Source organism: Herpailurus yagouaroundi, unplaced genomic scaffold (genome assembly GCF_014898765.1).
Source record: "Herpailurus yagouaroundi ecotype Mexico unplaced genomic scaffold, PumYag 139, whole genome shotgun sequence".
NCBI lineage: Eukaryota > Metazoa > Chordata > Mammalia > Carnivora > Felidae > Herpailurus > Herpailurus yagouaroundi.
The window spans coordinates 13,369,296-13,389,886 of record NW_024412394.1 but is presented as its reverse complement, the minus strand read 5'-3'; the positions used below and the strand labels follow the sequence as shown (position 1 = coordinate 13,389,886).

General features: G+C 41.9%; 1 protein-coding gene across 1 annotated transcript in view; it reads left to right on the top strand.

Annotated features, from left to right (window-relative positions):
* The window catches only part of TNFRSF21 (TNF receptor superfamily member 21), a 70,896-nt gene extending 59,517 nt beyond the window's left edge, over positions 1-11,379 (top strand). Inside the window, exons 5-6 of the mRNA XM_040473712.1 lie at positions 8,367-8,595; positions 9,923-11,379. Coding sequence (XP_040329646.1) covers positions 8,367-8,595; positions 9,923-10,152 — 459 coding nt within the window. The 3' untranslated portion in view covers positions 10,153-11,379. The remainder of the gene's footprint in view (positions 1-8,366; positions 8,596-9,922) is intronic.
* The last annotated feature ends 9,212 nt before the right edge of the window (positions 11,380-20,591 follow it).

The window sequence follows — 20,591 nt, the reverse complement described above, 5'->3', positions numbered from 1 at the left end:
TAGGGCAGGGATTAGCCACCTTCACTTAAATGTGGGTGGATTTGTAGCCTTTGGGATTCCCTTTTGAAATTAACTCTTAGAAATGACACATACACACAAGACTGTAGCAACTGCCTTGACTTGGGCTTGGCGTAGTTAAGGGAGAAACACACTATGGCCAGCTAACCTGGGATGCAGCTTCAATATAGCCTTAACTGAGGTTGCAGTCGATACAAAATACTTTCATGATGCTATGCTTGGACAGATCTAGGGTGGGTGTGAGGTGTCTTTTAAAATAATTTCCCGGTGGCCTTGCCATTCTTGGGCCAAGTTAATCCTATGAGCCTCCCGAGGATGAGTACTGTAGGTCCTGCTATTGGTCCCCAGCTCTCGGGGACAGTGCACACCTCTGCGTCCACAGAGCTCTGCTACTGCTGTGGGCTGACATCGGGCTTTCCAGGGAAGACGAGCAGGGCTTTTTGGCATCGCACTCCTGTTCCTGCTTCCATCCCATGACCTCTGGTGGCCCTAGGGGGATCTAGACAGCATGAGGCCAGCAATGCCCACTTGCCAACTGATGATTTAGATTTAAGTGTTAGCCTTGTTCCCTGCTTATGCAATGGAAGCCCCCTCTTGTCTCCCTTTCCTGGGACAGGGGCTGGGCAAGAGAAGAGAGACGGAATGACAACGGACTAAAGAATCAGAAGCCTAGGAAAAGTTTGGGGAATTTTTGTCCCATAGTTACTTGGCTCTTAGCCCTTGTTTAAAATTTATTTTCCCAATTAAGAAAATAAGCCTTATGAAACAAAGAGAAGTTGAAAACACAGTACAACAAATACCCATAAGCTTAACCACCTAGATTTAACAATTAACTCACATTTTAACGTCTTTGCTTTATCTATATACGTGAATGTATATTTCCGGGTCATATTCCCATTTCTAAGACTTCCCTCCAAATTTCTTAACAACTGATAACACTTCTTTTAAAGGCTGAGGAATCAGCATCTTCCCATTTCCTTTTTTTTTTCTTTTTGTTTGTGAAAAAAAAATTTTTATGATTTTACTAGGTGTAAATTTGGATTATTCCTGCCAACACCTTTTACTCTGAGTGAATTTAATAAGAACTCACACTCAGAAGAATAAAGCCATTGTCTCCCACCCATTTTTTCTCTTTTTCGTTGTTGGGATCACCACCGTATTTCATTTATTAAAGAGAGAAATCGTTGTATTTCTCAGGTTTTCTTCAGTATCTGAACTTAGGAATTGAATAGATTCGGATAAGTTTTTTGAGAGACAGCTGGTAACCATCATTGTCTGAACCTTACTTATATATGAAATCCTGGAACCACATAGATTTAGATGACAAAGGTTTCCTTATCATCTGGATTCCTGTTCTCTAAACAAAGGGACTGCATAAGATTCAGATATCTAGATGCTTATACGGGCAGGGAAGATAGCACTTGCTTTTATCAGAGCCCCGGCTTACATATCTACCAGACCTATAGGACGTCATGAAATCTAATTTGATTTTGATTACACGAGCAGCTGGGAGAGCAGGGGAAACAAGCTTGAGATAATATCATAATCCTCAAATAATTTTAGTTTTGTATTTATTCGTGACTGTAATTCCTTTGAGATAAAACTTTAGTGGAAATTACGTGTGTGTGTTTTTTTTTTTAAACAGTCCCTGGTCTGTCGGATCGGAAATATTTTCAAATACAAATGCAAGCCATTGGTCCACTGTTGAGGTGTCTGATATTTACAGAATCTCTCTCATCTTTATCTCAGGGCCGTCATCCAGCCGGAGTCTAAGCTCTGCCACTGAGTTACAGATCCTTGCAGACCCCGCCTTTTGCTTCTTCCTTCTGGCTCAGCAGCCAGGCCACCTCCTTGTGGTCATGTGGTTGCTCATACTGAGGTTACGGGGTTTGGCATTTTTCTGTAAACGTAGTGGGTCCAGACAGAGAAGTGACATGGCTCAGCAAAGAGGGTTGCTTTGAAACTGGACAGACCTGATCTTGAATCCTGGCTCCGTGACCTTGGGCAGGGTAGTCAAACCTCTTAGAGCCTCAGTTTTTTCATTTGTAAAATGAAGCCCCTAAGAGCTACCTTCGCAGCAAATGGAATATGTGTATTTCACACTGAATCATTTAAGCACAGTACCGGTAATGGTTTATTTCTTGAAGTCCCTGTTGTTTGCTGGATCTGAGTGACAAGCTGGTCAACTCAGTTGGAATAGCAATTCGTTTTCATTGAATTTAGCAAACGGGCTTTTATTTTTTTTATTTTTTATTTATTTTTTAATTTTTTTTTTCAAAGTTTATTTATTTTTGGGACAAAGAGAGACAGAGCATGAACGGGGGAGGGGCAGAGAGAGAGGGAGACACAGAATCGGAAACAGGCTCCAGGCTCTGAGCCATCAGCCCAGAGCCCGACGCGGGGCTCGAACTCACGGACCGCGAGATCGTGACCTGGCTGAAGTCGGACGCTTAACCGACTGCGCCACCCAGGCGCCCCGCAAACGGGCTTTTAAACACCATTATTAAAGTGATGGAAAATGTCGCAAATGTGACATAAGATTCTCTCATCTTTCTAAGTGTTGGAGGAGGCCTGGAGGGAAAGTTCAGCTGAAAGGGTAGCTTTTGATTGTGAGGAGTTCTCTTCTTGAGGCTGTCGGGCGTATCGGTGGGATATGAAATCTTGTGGAATCCCAGCTGGCTAGTGCCAGGAGCCAAGGGGTTAAGTTGAACCATTTTAGCAGATTGGCAAGGAGCATCTAGGCTGGGTAATTAGTGCTTCATTTCAGGGGGTCATTGATGCATCAAAGTTGTGAATTCGTTTTATGAAAACAGATTGTGCAACCACAGGGAGATTATAATTGGGTAGTAATTGAAAATAACTCAGTGGTAAACTTGCGTTGAGTGAACCAGTTAGGGGTAACTTGGAAGGAGAAAGGGAGCTGGGGGTGGGTGGGTTGAGGGGAGAGAAGGAAATAGCCATAGTGTGGCAAACAATAAGACACAATTTCAACAGAGATGACCTAGTCTAATCTTTTTTGTTCAGAAATGAGGAAATAGGTCTAAGGAGGGACGTGATTTCTCCAAGACCACACAGCTAGTTGGAAGTCGATTTCCTTTCCTCTCTTGCAGTGGAATTTCCAGGATGTTAATGATTTTGATGTTGAGGAGTTGACTGTGGGGCACATGAAATGCATGCTGGAAAGACAGCCTCTGAGGCTGGCGTTCTCTGGCCGATTCCTGTTTGCAGACTATATTTGGGAGTAGTCTTGGAACCTTATTTCATTTATAAACCACTTTTGCCATGACTGGGGCTTGGAAGGATTTTCCTTTACCATCCCTGGCCACGCCATCCCCAAGGCTAGTCAACAAGGAAAGCGATTTGGGGGTTGATGCTAAAACAGAAGAATTACTTCTGAGCTTCAGTTTCAGGTTGTAGTTGAGCTGAGCACCCAGAGCGGGTGCTCTTTTGGATGCCGTAGGAGTGGGGGGTCGCAAAGACACAGCTGGAAATGAATGGCTCACCCCGGTGTAGCCCAAATACAAGTTAAATCACTGTTCTTACAAGGACTGCTACAAACCTCTACAGCCCCGGGATGGTCAAGCCCACCAATTTCAATCAATACCTTGGTTTCCCTCATCCATTTGGATGGTACCTTGTACTCGGTGGTTCTGCTAATCAGAAAGGAAAGCAGTCAGGTCAGCAGTGGACCTTTAGGTGTGACTCAGCTGTTGAGTAGGTGAATCATTTATCTATCTCCCTTCCCCTATCACTTGGGACTAATAAATACAGTATCTGGCAGGACTAAGTGTACTTGCATAGAAACTCATCAGGAGGACATTTGGGGCTCATTTGGCGAAAGTAAATTGCACGCCCTTGAAGTTCGCACAATAGAACCGTTCTGGTTTTGGCTACTTGGGGAGCTCTCCCCTCATTATCCCGGCTGCCTCCCCCTTCCGTGTGTCTTAGCGTCTCTACCTCATTTCTCAAGTGAGTCTTCTAAGTTAGCATGATTTGTCTCCTGGCTGTAAGGCAAAAAGAATTGTACTTTTAAAGTTTCTGCAAAAGGACTTCAAATATCTGGTGGATGTATTGCCTTCATTGGCCAGATTTCTCCAGAGGCCTTTCTTTTAAGTCGAGTGTCTACCTCACTGCAGTGAATTGGAGGGTAATGTTACCCTTTTGTGCCTGTGGACACTTAACGGAAGTATAGCGAGGTGCTCAGCCAAGTAGGTGATCTTCCAAGGTGATCCTGTTCCTCGGCTACCAATATAAATAAATAAGAGCTACTGTAGCCATAATATTTCCAAGTTAGCAAAGAGAAAATATACTTATCAGTGGTGACTGCTTTTATTTTATTTATTAAAATTTTTAAAAAATATTTTATTTATTTGAAAAAAAATTTTTAACGTTTATTCATTTTTGAGAGACAGAGAGAGACAGAGCATGAGCGGGGAAGGGGCAGAGAGAGAGGGAGACACAGAATCCGAAGCAGGCTCCAGGCTCCGAGCTGTCAGCACAGAGCCTGATGCGGGGCTCGAACTCATGAACTGCGAGATCATGACCTGAGCCTAAGTTGGATACTCGACCGACTGAGCTACCCAGGCACCCCAGTATTTTATTTATTTTTGAGGGGGGGGGGAGGGACAGAGAGAGAGGGAGACGCAGAATCCAAAGCAGACTCCAGGCTCTGAGCTGTTAGCACAGAGCGCAATGTGGGGCTCGAACCCACACACCGTGAGATCATGACCTGAGCCAAAATTGGCTGCTTAACCAACTGAGCCACCCAGGCACCCCATTGTGATAACTTCTTTTAAAAATAACTTGTATTGTTTTTATAGTTATAAAAGTTGATATGTCCCTGTAGAGAATTTGGAAGGCCCAAAGATGCATAAGGAAAAAATTAAGTCCCTCATAATCTATTTTGTGAATATTTGGCTAAGTGTATGCTTAAAGATTTAACAAGAGGACCCTTTTCTGGCTTTCTTGTTTAGAGTGTTTTTCATTTAGTATCTAAATCTTATTAATAAGTATTCTTTATTTGCTATCAACTCAACAATGAACATGAACTTTCTGAATTAATAAAGAATTAATTTATTCCACATATCCCGATGACTTAATTTTCTTTTTTTTTTTTTTAATTTTTTTTTTTAACGTTTATTTATTTTTGAGACAGAGAGAGACAGAGCATGAACGGGGGAGGGGCAGAGAGAGAGGGAGACACAGAATCAGAAGCAGGCTCCAGGCTCTGAGCCATCAGCCCAGAGCCCGATGCGGGGCTCGAACTCACAGACCGCGAGATCGTGACCTGAGCTGAAGTCGGACGCCCAACCCACTGAGCCACCCAGGCGCCCCTTAATTTTCTTTTTTAAAAATTTTTAAGTGTTTTATTTATTTTTGAGAGAGAGAGTGAGTACAAGCAGGGGAGAGGAAGAGAGAGAGGGAGACACAGAATCTGAAGCAGGCTCCAGGCTCCGAGCTGTCAGCACAGAGCCTGATGTGGGGCTCAAACTCATGAACCGTTAGATTATGACCTGAGCTGAAGTCAGATGCTTAACTGACTAAACCACCCAGGTGACCCCCAATGACTTAATTTCCATTTAGAGCTATCTAATAGGTATCGTAGGTAATACAATGCTTGAGTTGCTGTGTTGTAACCCAGTGTTGATGGATATTGTAAATAGTAAGGTAAAGAAAGGGAGGAAAGAAGTTAACTTTCTATGAGCAGGGTTTTTTTTTTTTCCTTATAGGAAAAATGCAGATAATTTTAGAGAAATCTGGAAATCAACCAGCTGCTGTGTATCCTGCATAAAGGGAGAGATACCTATATTTAGTAGCTGAATAGATTTTCTAGAAAGATGATTGTCACATGAGCTCTGGCTTTGGCTGTGATTGTTAGCCCCACGGTGATGATGCTAAAACCACTCTTAGGGACATTTTCTTATTCGCTGGACTCATCGTTGATTATAAGAGAGCATCACTGCAGCATTCTGTCTTACTGAATTGTGTTGGAAATCACGTACCTAATTTCCACTGATAGGATCCTTTGGCAAAAGTGGGGGAAAAATGAAATATTTAAAGTTTTGAGCTAAGTTCAGGAAATAGGTGGGTGGACTCCTTAGTCTGTTGGCATGTGATTTGTGGGCAGGAATTTCTTTTTTTAAGCAAGAACAGTGCACTATATTGACTGACCATGTCATCCAATGTAATGTGGTCCCTGAGAACCAGAGTGTAGACAAGTGCTCTTTGTCTAATTGAGTGAATAAAAAATGTGTATTGGCATGAATGGCCATGTGCATTTCAGAGAGGAGGGGCACATGCCAAGGCCTATTGAATTAAAAGTGTAAAAGCAGAAACATAAAATTTTGTCTGTGGATCAGAAAGGGGGCAGCTGGGAGTGCGTTATGCAAGTCTTCAGCTTGTACTGGGAAGCAGAAGCAGGGTGTGGGTGGTTGTGCGGAGGAAAAATGCTGTTGGAACAGTGGGCAGGTGCAGTAATCGGTGGTCTTTGGAATCTCCAGTCAGTTGCAAGAATTCCTCAGGCCTTACAGGTTGTAAAAGAAGCAGCTGTGTTTGCCTTGTGCGTTTTACAGCCCTTGAGCACAATACTTTGAAATGAGGGTCAGTGTCTTCCTGATTGAGGAACTTGACAATGTTTTGCTTGTCGTGTCTGAGTGAGTGAAGTCATGAGGGTTCTAATAAGTGGTGATTAGCACTCCCTGAACCCTGCCCTGTGCGATCTGGCCACCTGGCCCCCAGATTTTCATCCATGCCGGAAGAGCCAATAAAAAGATTCAAGTCAATGAACTAAGAGATGCCACAAATGCCTGCCAGACTTCTAAAGCAGAGTGTCAAATGAGAAGCTAAGTAGAGGTGTTAAGCAGACCTGAGTTGAGCACCGGCCTTCTCCCAAGGGCTGTGTGCCCTCTCTGGACCTTGGTCATTTCATCTGTAAAACGGGGTGATATCGCCCATCATTTCCCCACTGCACACCTAGGTACAAACCATGCTTTTACCTGACCCGGCCACTGTAGCAGCATCCTAACTGGGCTCTCTCTTTTGTTTCTTGCCCGCCCTCCCCCGCGCCCCCCAAAATCCATTCTCTGCATACCAGCCAATGGGCATGAAGCTCACCATCTCCATGTGAAACCATCTTGTTTGTTTGCTTCCTTGTTTTTGTCTTTCTGACCCTCCCCTCTAGAATGCAAGCTTCACTGTCTCCATTAAGTCCTTAGGAGCTCTATACTGGCTCCAGTGGGGTGGTCCTCACTCTGTTCCAGCTGCTTTGGCCTCTGGTGTTCTCCTGAGCTGCTTTGAAATGGGAATGAGTCTTAGCTCTGCCCCTTACTCTTTGGGAGCCCATAATTAAGAAAGTCACGTCATTTCTCTAGACCTCAGTTTCCTTACTTGTAAAAAGAGGATGTGTTCGTTTGCTAGGGCTACCGTAATAAAGTATCGCAGACTGGAAGCTTAAACAGCAGATGCTTATCTTGTCACAGTTCTGGAGGCTAGAAGTTTGAGGTGTCCTCAGGCTTCTCGACTCGGAGAAGATGGTAACCATGACCCTGTGTCTTACATGGTCTTTCTGCTGTGTGCCTCTTCTAAAGGCTTCTTTTAAGGATACCAGTCATATTGGATTAGAACCCAATTATACCTTAATCACCTCTTTTTAAACTTACTTAGTTGGCCCCATCTTCAAATACAGTCATATTCTGAGGTATAGGAAGTTACAACTTCAACATGAATTTTGGGGGACATAATTCAGCTCATACAGAGGGGAAGGTACTAGATGTTATCTAAGACCTACACCGGCTCAATCAATGTTTTTCTAAGTTGGAGATCTTCCTGTTCACTCCAATTCCGTTCCTGTGAGGTAACAGCTTCGTGCACATGCTTCCTAATTTTTAATGCTTAATGCTTAGCCAGCGCCACGTATATTCTTGAGGGTTTAAAAAGCGTGTGTGTGGGGCGCCTGGGTGGCGCAGTCGGTTAAGCGTCCGACTTCAGCCAGGTCACGATCTCGCGGTCCGTGAGTTCGAGCCCCGCGTCAGGTTCTGGGCTGATGGCTCAGAGCCTGGAGCCTGTTTCCGATTCTGTGTCTCCCTCTCTCTCTGCCCCTCCCCCGTTCATGCTCTGTCTCTCTCTGTCCCAAAAATAAATAAACGTTGAAAAAAAAAATAAAAAGCGTGTGTGTATGTGTGTCTAGCAATAATGTGAGTTACAGACTGTCAGAATGGCAGAATTCATCTATAAAATAGTAAATGGAACAAAAATAGCATCTGAGAGGGTGTTTTGATTTCATTGTTTTCTTCTACAATTTTTGAAGTATATAATAAGAAACATTTTTATTTGTTTGTTTCCCCTCACAGCTGGAAACTGACAAACTGGCCCTCCCGATGAGCCCCAGCCCACTTAGCCCGAGCCCCATCCCCAGCCCCAACACGAAACTTGAGAATTCCACCCTGCTGACGGTGGAGCCTTCCCCGCTGGACAAGAACAAGGGCTTCTTCGTGGATGAGTCGGAGCCTCTTCTTCGCTGTGACTCCACATCCAGCGGCTCCTCGGCTCTGAGCAGGACGGGCTCCTTTATTACCAAAGGTACAGACGCTGGCAGAATGGCAGCAGGGCATATTCATTGTTTAAGCCTCCCCCAGAGGAGTCCCCGGGGTTTCTCCCTGGCCAGCCTCACAGCCAGGTAGTTGCCTCATGGGAGTGATCTGCCCAGGAAAACCTATGACAGACCCCAAGGTGAGGCTGGCCCCAGAGGAACCGAGGCATCAGACAGCGGGGACCCACCCAGGAAGTCTTTACAGCTCTTTTGATCTGGCCGAGAGCCTGCATTGGTCGCCCTTTATCCTCATGATGCTATCGAAGGTGTTTCGGGGAAGGTCCGATAAAATGTTGTCTGGCAGGTTTTTTTGAAAATTATTTACCAGACCGGGTTTGCAGAATCCAAGGGTTTAGAGGCTAACCTATCTTGGGGGTCAGAAGTATAAGTTTCAGTGACTCAAATTAAAATGCACTCTCTTCAGAATCATTGCAGAGAACAAGGTTTTAAACATTGAGGATTGGTACTTTTGGTAAATAATTTCCCACTTTCGGATATTTCATGGCACGCTAGGGAATTAGCAGGCACACTATATCTGTAATGGGTTTTTGTTCGAAATTTCCCCGTTTGGGTAATTCCAGTTAGATTTTAAAGAAAGGGTTATATTTCATGTTATGTTGTAGTTTATGTTTATAAAATATGTTCTCTCTTATATACCTTACCTATTTACATTTATCTATTTTATATTTATAGGAAAGATTTATATTTTAGTTTGTATTTTATGCTACATATTATATTTTAGAGAAAGCTTTTTAGAGGAGTAATAAATACGTTACAGTCCCTTGTCTCATTGTAAGGTGTGATCCAAGAAGCAGTATTTTCTTATTTGTGTGCTTTTGCCCTTGTAGTTTAGTTTTGAAATGTGGCAATGTAATTTGAAAGTCAGATAAGCAGATTACATGGACTTGGAATTTTTGAGGGGAAAAGGGTGGACTGATCTTTGTTTAGTAAACACATTGCAGATGGAAAAGTGGTTTTTTTTGTTTTGTTTCCTTAACTGTCTCTAAGTATTTCAGCATTCTGCTGAGTTATAGAAGAATCCCGAAGTCTTTTAGGTCTAGACAAAAGTCACGCTAAGGACAGTCAACAACCCATGCAAGTGGTTCCTTGTCTGCTCTCTGTTAGGCAGATCTTATTATCTTAAGCACAATGCAAGTAAAAACTATTGTATCGTTTAAAATGTGCCAGGGGTTCACTCACACACCTTGGGGTGGGGGTGGGGACGGCCTGGGAGAGGGGAACTGCCCCTCCTAGCGCTGTTCTGTTTCCCCAGTCCAGTCCCTTGACCGCCCCTTACCTTCCCTGTCCTCCCTGCAGAAAAGAAGGACACGGTGTTGCGGCAGGTACGCCTGGACCCCTGTGACTTACAGCCTATTTTTGACGACATGCTCCACATTCTGAATCCTGAGGAGCTGCGGGTGATTGAAGAGATTCCTCAGGCTGAGGACAAGCTGGACCGGCTATTTGAGATTATTGGAGTCAAGAGTCAGGAAGCCAGCCAGACCCTCTTGGACTCTGTATATAGCCATCTTCCCGATCTATTGTAGACCATGAGGGATACCGCACTCTGGAAATTACTCAATTTAGTGGCAGGGTGGTTTTTTGTTTGTTTTGTTTCTGTTTTTCTAGTTGCGTTTGTGTGCATGTGCACGCGCACGTGCGTGCGTGTGTGTGTGTGTGTGTGTGTGTGTGTAACAGAGTATATGGCCAGTGTTTTGAGTTCTTTCTTTCTTTTTTTAACCCTTCTAGGAAGTTAGTTTATAAGCCTTACTCAAGGTGTAACTGTTGAAAAATACCCACCACTAAAGTTTTTTGGGTTCCATATTTTCTGTTTCGACTTCTTACGTGTTTTCAAAATTGTTCTGTGCACTTTAAATTCACTTAATGTACCACAAATGCAGTGTGGCTTTTCCTGCACACTGGATTGTGAGGCTCTGAACTTCTTAAAAGTGTAATGGCATCTTGTGAATTCTATACGCCGTCTTCATGTCTCAACATCCACATCAGCTTTTTATTTTTTAATTGTAACTTTTTTATTATTATTTGTAATTTACAAATTTTCTTAAGGGTTAAAGAAGTGTAATACCCCGTTGCATTACTGTAATGCAATAGATTTTGAGTTATCGTTTTAATATGCCTTGTTGTATAGTTCATATTCATGGCTGAAACTTGACCACACTGTTGCTGATTGTATGATTTTCACTTGGGCACCGTGTAGAATGCCTGATTACTTGTGCCCCTCTTACGCTAATGATGCTCTGGGCTGGAGACATGAAATCCTCAAGCCATCAGACCTTGCTATTTAAGTGGCTTGACACCTGGGCCACCAAAGAACTTGAACTTCATCTTTTAGGAATTGAGCTATTCTGGAACGTATTGCTGCACTTTGGAAAGTCACAACTGAGTGCCCGTGGCACCTTTTTCCATAGGAGATTTGCTCAGTTTTGCTTTAAAAGATGTCTTGTTTTTTTTATACACACGTAGTCGGTAGGTCCAGTCTGCCCTCGAGGCCTTGGTCTTGGTGGGCGTCCTTTGTCATTCAATCACTTTAATTAAAAGTGGCTGCAGCTGTAAGAGCTCTTGTCTGATATATTTGCAACTCTGCTCCCGTTTATAAACATGCTCTCTAATAATGCTCAGTTGCCAGACTCTAATGCAAAGGTGGCGTGGACTCCCTTTGTGTGGGCGGGGTTTGTGGGTCATGGGGAGGGACTGATAGCAGAAAAAATGCCTTCAAGTGTACTAATTTATTAATAAATATTAGGTGTTTGTTACTTGAGTAGTTTGAGTGTATTTACTACTTGCCTTGTACATGTGCTCAAATTCCAACTCTTTGGTTAGCCTCTTGGAAAAAATGTGTGTATTCTAAAAATCTCTGCATTTCTGACCTGTGAATCATGCAGATTCGCAAAGCTTTGTGTCTGGAAGAGTATTTGGAAATTCAGAGAGGAGGATGACCAGGTGTTAGAGATGACCAAGCATTCCCTAGTCTTTTGGGGGTAAATCTTAGGCTCCTATTTTGTCTCTATTTTAAGAAAAGAGGATTTGGAGGTGGAGAGGTATAAATGATGACATAGGTCCTGGAGTGTATTCTTACTCATTTCCATCTAGGAATTTTACCACTCGTGGGGGGTGGGGGGGGGGTGAGGGGCTCTGTACAAGTTCACAGGCTTCTGTGTGAAACTTCATTGCCCCTGAGTAACTTCAAGGGACTTTCTTGGCAATAGGGTAAGGTAAAGTCTCATGATGATGGATGTGTTACATCATATTATATATATTATTTTTTTATTATGTGTTATCATATCTCCTTACCTTGGGAACCCTGGCTCTATAGAATTCCAGTGGCCAGGACATCAGCAATTTTGAGTTCCTCTTTCGGTGAGAAACTGGAAGTGGGTGCCCTGTCTGGACACTTTGACACCCATGTCAGGGACATTGAAGGGGTCTTCTGCTTTCATCCACTCCCATGTGGCTGGTTTCTAGAGAACAATTCTGGTATTTGGTTTTATGGTTCTCAGGCCAGGTTTCCCTTCCTCTTTTGTGAACAGAAGACAGAAACTCTTCAAAAGGGAAACAAACTATGATAGGTCGGTGATGGGAGGGAAGGAGACAGATGGGTTTTTCAGAGGATTTGGAGACTGCGACTTATTTTTTGTGGGGCTTGAAAACAAATCAGTGTTATAGTTATTAAGTTTGTAAGTTACTTCTAGCTTGGAGATCATTATTTTCTTAACCTTTACAGCTTTGTACTTTACAAAGTGACTTTTACAATATCTCATTGAAACCTCATAACCACCTTTTAAGATAGGTACTATTATTGTACCCATTTTATAGATGAAGAATAGGCTTATAGGCTAAGGAACTTTTTTAAGGTTCTACAACAGAGTGGTAGCGATCAGACTTGAATCTGAATCCAAAAGTGTTTATTCAGGACTGATAACCAGAAATATTCTGTCAGGCTGAAGCTGTGGATACAGAGATCACAGTGATGAAATGTATGTGGCTTATAAAGAAAGCCTTATACTTAAGTTCAATGAATAATTGTGGAAGTGTGAGAAGGGGGTAGCATCTTTTGATGATACAAGGGGAAGGGACATGGAAGTTAGGGTTAAACAGAAGCTTAATATTGAGTTAATATAATACATAGCTTTCCACCTACCCCCAAAAGTAACCCCGAGCTGCATTATTAAAAAAAATATATAATGTTCTGGTCAGAGTTGATGACAATCCGATTTATATATTATGTGGCTCATTTTGGAGGTTTTCTCTGGTGTGAACTAGCTTACTTTGAGGGCTGTGCTAAACTAGGTTTCCAATGCAGGGTTGGAGGGATAACCAGAAGTGTAGGAAACAGAAACAGGAGCATTTGTTGAGAAATCTAAACTTGACTACGAAGATCATCTGGGTAGGGGAAAGACTATCTTCAGATATTTGCAGGGCTAAGGAAGAGACAATTTATTTTTCTTTAGAGAGTAATACTGTTTCCTCTAAGCCAATTTAGGTGAAATGCAGAAGAGCTCTTAAACAGTTAGATCTGGCTGCTTTTCCAAGGAGAAAATATCTCCTACTCTGGGAAAAAGTTGGATGTGCTTCACTGGGTTATCAACCTTTCATGTAAAGAATCACCTGGGAATGAGCAGTCTGTTCTAAAGGTAGGTTCCCAGAGAGTGCAATTCAGAAGGTTTGCCGTGAAGTACAGAACAAGTGTCTCCCATATTTTTTTTTCTGAAAAATCTTGGGCTCAGTGCTTGAGATCCTTGCCACTGTGGGCTGTCACCGCACCCAGGAGGTTGTTAGAATGCATCCTTGGAGGCCACTTTGTTGTGCTCCTTAAACTTTAATGAGCACATGAAACACTTGGGGATCTCGTTAAAATGCAGATTCTGTTTCAGTTGGTGAGGGGATAAGTACCTAGGTGATGTGGATGCTGCTGGTCTCTAGATAAACATTGAGTAGCCTGCAACTGGGCCTTGTTTTCATGCAAAGAGTAGCGCTGATGTGGGAGAAGATGACACCATTTCCAAATGAGAGAAGTAAACGATTTCTGATGATCCAAAGAGATTTCCAGAATCAGGCAGTCCTGGTCAAGATCTACAGCAGTGGTTCTTGATCCTGGCGGCACATCGAAATCAGCAGGGCGGCTCTGGGAAATCCAGTGCCCAGGCCAACCTCCATACTGGTGATGTCAGAATCTAAGGGCCTGGAACCCAGGAATCAGAATTTTTAAAGCTCCCCAAGAGATGCCAATGTGTAGTCAGTCAGCTTGGACAGCCACTGATTTAAGAGTTTGTGAAGAGAGAGTGCTTCTCAATCCTCACCCCAGATCTGATGGATAAATCTTACAGGGAGCGAACTCGGAAATCTGCAATTGTGAGTTTGCTATAAATCGTCCCACTCAACTCTGCAGGCTTGCTTTAGAACCCATAACCGTCCTGTAAAACTACATGTAACTGTCAAGAACTGATACGCTAGGTAGCAAGGATGGGCAACATCTTAAGGCTTAATTGCACTGCTGAACAATTACTTGATGCAACTGACCAGTTCTTCATGACTTTGAGCATAATGTGTAAGGTATGATTAATCAAGAATATTTGGGATGTGATGTCGTTCTGATTTATGTTTCTATATCTATTTGATTGAAGGTTTGCCAATTTTCAAAAAATAAAGTAAGATCTGATGAGTCATAACTGCACTGACTATGTCATAGAATCTCAGACTGTGGGTCGCACCTGGGCTGTGGGAGTGTCAGTTTCGACGTACGGTCCTGTAGATGTATCGGGTACCTATCTTACACTTTGACTTGAGAAAAGGAGATGTGATCAGTCTCTTGTTTAGCAGACTTGTGGCCCTTACCTTTGTAAGGAAACTTGGACATTGTCTAGAAATCTTGCGGTTTTCAGGTGGGAAGCTAGGCTCATTTCTGCTACTTCATGGCAGACCCCAGTTACCTTAGTCCCTGCCAGGACTGGTCCACTATTCCGAGATACTTCTTTGGCCTCTTTTCTTGAAAGCAGGTGGAAAATGAAGTTAGCGATTTGACCAAGAGTTACTTGCATTAGAAATCTAAAACAGTTTTTATGCTATTTGACTTCAAGTAGCCGAATATGTGAAGCATGTTGGATGCCAGAGCCTCACTATTTCTAAAATAACAGCTTTTCATAAAGTACCTCACAAGGATATAAAAAATAAGGCAATGGATACGTCTGGGGAAAGGAACGAGCTATCCAGGGGACAGGAAGAGGAAAGGAAGGACACGTTCTTTCCACGGTTTGTTCTTTGGAGACTTTTGAGTTTTGCACCATGTGTGTGTATTGTGTGTGGAATTTGAAAAATTATAAATAAAAACTATTTTTAGAATATTTCTAAGGCATCCAGGGAATGTACACCCGTGAAGAGCAAGGTAAGAGTTCCATGAACCAGGCTTAAAATGTTACTAATAGTTCTGTGAGGGGCGTTTTTGTAAAATCTGCAAAAGGGAGACAGGGTCTTGTTCTGCCCACCGCCAACCCCAACCTCTGTGATTTTAGATTCTTTTCCCGGACTTGGCTCCCAACAAACTTAATTAATGCAAAATTTAGAGGGAGGGACTTCAAACCGAGAAATTCAGAGAGGTGGAACATAGCAGCTATTTTCTGGCCCATCTTTTTTATATTTCTCAATACAGGAATCACTTGTAATTAAGATCTTCAGGAGGAAAAAGGTCAAAGATTTCTTGAGAGCCTTTTGATAGTTGTTCATCTCTCCAAAGGAGGCGCTTCTGTTCTGCTCTGGCATTGTCTTATTTTCACTCACCTAGTGCTTTGTCCATAGGAAGATGCCAAACTAGAAATCCCATGAAGGAGGCAGAAGAGGGACACAGGTAGCTCGTTTCCAAAAGTCCTGTGACAATTGTGTCTCATTCTCTTTAGAAGTTAGAACAATTTCATGCTAGGTTTTGGCCCCTTTTGTTTAAACACAGGGTACCCATCAACAGAAATATTCATTTTGTCACTCCACTCATCCATCCATGAAACATGTGAGCACCTACTATGGGTGAGGCACTAAGCCAAGAGCCAAGGATACAAAGAATTCTATACAAGCCAGTAACGACCGTCGACACCAGGGCATTTGTCTGTTCATCGCTGTATCCTCAGCCTCTAGAACAATGCCTGGAACATGGTAGGCGCTCAGTTACTCGATGTTGAGTAAATGAAAGCATGCAGGCCCTGACCTCAAGCTCACATCTCAGAAAGGAAACAGACATGGACATTATAATCAAATCAAATCATAATCAAATGTATCTAAATGAAATGATAGAAATACAAAGAGGGTATTAGGAGAGTTAGAAATGAAATATGAATCAAGGAAAAAATATCACAAAATCCTTTAGTGGAAGTCTTCCTTCTAATTTTAAAGAAAATTGTGCTAAAAGAAAGGGCAGACACAGTTCCATACATTCCAAATCTCTGGGGAGAGAGAGAGTTTGTAAAGAGAAAGTTTTCCAAAAGGAAAACGTAGGTATTGTAGACATTATTATGCAAGCAAGGAGTTCATATTGTTTATTTTAAATTTTTTTTTTCAACGTTTTATTTTATTTTTGGGACAGAGAGAGACAGAGCATGAACGGGGGAGGGGCAGAGAGAGAGGGAGACACAGAATCGGAAACAGGCTCCAGGCTCCGAGCCATCAGCCCAGAGCCTGACGCGGGGCTCGAACCCACGGAGTGCGAGATCGCGACCTGGCTGAAGTCGGACGCCCAACCGACTGCGCCACCCAGGCGCCCCTTGAAAGAAGTTTCAAAAGTAGTATAGAGAGTTCCTATCCACCCTTTGCCCAGTTTCCCCAGGATAACATCTTGCATAACCATGATATTACCAAAACCAGGAAATTGACATTCATATAATATTACTAACTAAGGCACCAGACCTTCCTCAGCTCACACCAGTGTTTACATGCACTTCTTTAAAAAAATGTTTGTTTATTTTGAGAGAGAGAGAGAGTGCAGGGAGGGGGGGGGGGGGAAGAGAGGGAGAGAGAATCCCAACCAGGCTCTGCGCTGTCAGCACAGAGTCTGACTCAGGGCTTGATCCCATGAACCGGGAGATCATAACCTGCGCCGAAATCAAGAGTCAGACACTGAACTGACTGAGCCACCCAGACCCAGGCGCGCCTGTTTTTTTGGTGTGTGTGTGTGTGTGTGTGTGTGTGTGTTTGTGTGTGTGTAGTACTATGAAATTTTATCACATATGTAGATTCATGAAGGCACTACCATAATCAGAATACATAACTGCTTTATCACCACAAAGAAACTCTCCCCCGTGTCCTCTTTATAGTGACACCTTCCCCTCCACCCTAAACCCTGACAACTGTTTTCTGTCACTAGTTTGTCATTTAGAAAGTGTTATATAAATGGCACCATGCAGGATGTAACCTGAGATTGGCTTGTTTTCCTTCAGCATAATTCCATTGTGATCTAACCAAATTGTTGCACATGCGAATACGTTCTCTTTCACTGCTGAGTAGTATTCCACGGTAGGGATGTACCACAGTTCGTTAACTATTCATGAATACGTTTGGGCTGTTTCTAGTGTTTGACTATTACGGATAAAACTTCTATGACCATTTGTGCACAGACTTTTATGTGGAAATAAATTTCATTTCCTTAGGGTAAATACTCAGGTATAGGATTGTTAGATAATATGCTAAGTGCTTTTTCAACTTTATAGTAAACTGACCGTTTTCATAGTGGTGGGACCATTGTATATTCCCAGCATTATGCATAAGAGACCAAGTTGTTCTGCATCCTTGGTAGTCCTCAATATTGTCAGTATTTTTATGTTAGTTATGCTAGTATGTATGTGGTAGTACAAACCTGAATTTATAAAATCGTGGAAACATACAAATGAGTAAGAATTTAAAATTAAAAAGTGCTACCTCTCTGATGCTCGCTTCTGTTTAATTGCCGTATTTCATTCTTTTTAAAATTTCATTTATTGGTGTAAGAATATTTAATATGAGATTGACTCTCATGACAAATTTTTAAGTATATAGTACAGTATAATTTACAGGTGCAATGCATACAGTAGACCTCTAGAACTTACTCATTTTGCTTCATTAACATTTATGCCCCCTTGATTAGTAACTCCTAATTTTCTCTCTACTCTCAACCCCTGGCCACCACTATTCCACTCTTTGATTCTACGAATTCGAGTACTTCAGATACCTCACCTAAGTGAAATCATATAATGTTTGTCTTTCTGAGATTGGCTTGTTTAATTTAGCATCATGTCTTCAAGGTTCATCCATGCTGTCATGCATTGCAGAATTTCCTTCTTTTTTAAAGTCTAAATAATATTCCATTGTGTGTATATATCAGATTTTCCTTATCCATTCATATCTCAATGGAAATTTAGTCTGTTTCCCTATTTTGGCTACAGTGAATAGGGCTGTTGTAAGCATGAAGGTGCTAATATCTTTTTGAGATCCTGATTTCAATTACTTTGGATAGATTCCTAGAGGTGGGATTGCTGGATCATAAAGTTTTCTATTTTTTATTTTTTGAGAAATATCCATACTGTTTTCCAGAAGGGCTGTAACCAATTTACATTCTTAGTAATACTGTACCAGAATTCCATTTTCTCCACATCCTCACCCACATGTTATCTTTTTTTTTTTCCAGCAAGGAATTATTTTTTTTTAATATGAAATTTATTGTCAAATTGGTTTCCATACAACACCCAGCGCTCATCCCAACAGGTGCCGTCCTCAATGCCCATCACCCACTTTCCCTTCCCTCCCACCCCCCATCACCCCTCAGTTCATTCTCAGTTTTTAAGAGTCTCTTATGGTTTGCCTCCCTCCCTCTCTAACTTTTTTTTCCCCCTTCCCCTCCCCCATGGTCTTCTGTAAGTTTCTCAGGATCCACATAAGAGTGAAAACATATGGTATCTGTCTTTCTCTGTATGACTTATTTCACTTAGCATCACACTCTCCAGTTCCATCCACGTTGCCACAAAAGGCCAGATTTCATTCTTTCTCATTGCCACGTAGTATTCCATTGTGTATATAAACCACAACTTCTTTATCCATTCATCAGTTGATTAACATTTAGGCTCTTCCCATAATTTGGCTATTTTTGAAAGTGTTGCTATAAACACTGGGGTACAAGTGCCCCTCTGCATCAGTACTCCTGTGTCCCTTGGGGAAATTCCTAGCAGTGCTACTGCTGGGTCATAGGGTAGATCTATTTTTAATGTTTTGAGGAACTTCCACACTGTTTTCCAGAATGGCTGCACCAGTTTGCATTCCCACCAACAGTACAAGAGGGTTCCCGTTTCTCCACATCGTCTTCAACATCTATAGTCTCCTGATTTGTTCATTTTAGCCACTCTGACTGGCGTGAGGTGGTATCTCAGGGTGGTTTTGATTTGTATTTCCCTGATGAGGAGCGACATTGAGCATCTTTTCATGTGTCTGTTGGCCATCTGGATGTCTTCTTTAGAGAAATGTCTGTTCATGTCTTCTGCCCATTTCTTCACTGGATTATTTGTTTTTCGGGTGTGGAGTTTGGTGAGTTCTTTATAGATTTTGGATACTAGCCCTTTGTCTGATATGTCATTTGCAAATATCTTTTCCCGTTCTGTCGGTTGCCTTTGAGTTTGTTGATTGTTTCCTTGGCAGTGCAGAAGCTTTTTATCTTGATGAAGTCCAATAGTTCATTTTTGCTTTTAATTCCCTTGCCTTTGGAGGTGTGTTAAGTAAGAAATTGCTGCGGCTGAGGTCAGAGAGGTATTTTCCTTCTTTCTCCTCTAGGGTTTTGATGGTTTCCTGTCTCACATTCAGGCCCTTCATCCATTTTGAGTTTATTTTTGTGAATGATGTAAGAAAGTGGTCTAGTTTCATTCTTCTGCACAACATGTTATCTCTCGACTGTTTGTTTTTTTTTTTTATTGAGGTGTAATTGACATACAACATTATGTTAGTTTCGGATATACAACATAATGATTTGATATTTGTGTATATATTGCAAACTGATCACCACAATAAGTCTAGTTAACATTTATCTTTTTTGACTTTTTGATAATAACCATCCTAACAGGTATGAGGTGTTATCTCACTGTGATTTTGGTTTGCATTTCCCTGATGATTGGTGACATTGAACATCTTTTTATGTACCTCTTAGCCATTTGTATGTCTCCTTTGGAAAAATGTCTATTCATGTCTTTAGCCCATTTTAGGGTGTTTTTTTGTTTTTGTTTTGCTATTTTTGTCTTGTTTTGTTTTGCTATTGAGTTGCAGGAATTCTTTATATAATTTCGAAACATGGTTTGCAAATATTTTCTCCCATCACATTGATTGTCTTTTCACTCCATTGGCTGTTTCCTTTGCTGTGCAGAAGGTTTTTAGTTTGATCCAGTTCCACTTGTCTATCTTTTGTTTTTGTTATCTGTGATTTTGTTGTCATACCCATGGAATCATTGCCAAGACCAAAGTCAAGCTGTCCCCTGTGTTTTCTTCTGGGAGTTTTATAGTTTCAGGTCATGTATTTAAGTCTTAACTCCATTTTGAGTTGGGTTTTGTGAATGGTGTATGATAAGGGTCGAGTTTTTGTCTAATTTTTAGGGAAGTCTTGACTTCCTTGCTTCTTTTACATTCTGTCAGGGAGAATTTTGTTCAGGTGACTTCAGGTCAGTGTCAAAGAATGGAGCTTAAGTCACTTAGCATTTCCCACACGATGTTCTGAGGAACTTCTGGTGACATGTTTAGAGTGTTCCACAGAAAAAAAAACCTCTATAGGCCAATAAATTTGAAAAAGCTACATACTCCATTTTTCTCCCTCCCACTCCCTGAATTAATATTACAAGGGTCATTAGTAGCATATTAAAGGGCCTGAAAAGTCTTGCAATGAAGTAACACACTTAGCTTTGTTTAACACAGCATTTTCCAAATTCACATGATTATGAAATATACATAGATATGCTCGTATAGTGAATTTGTCTGCTTGTTT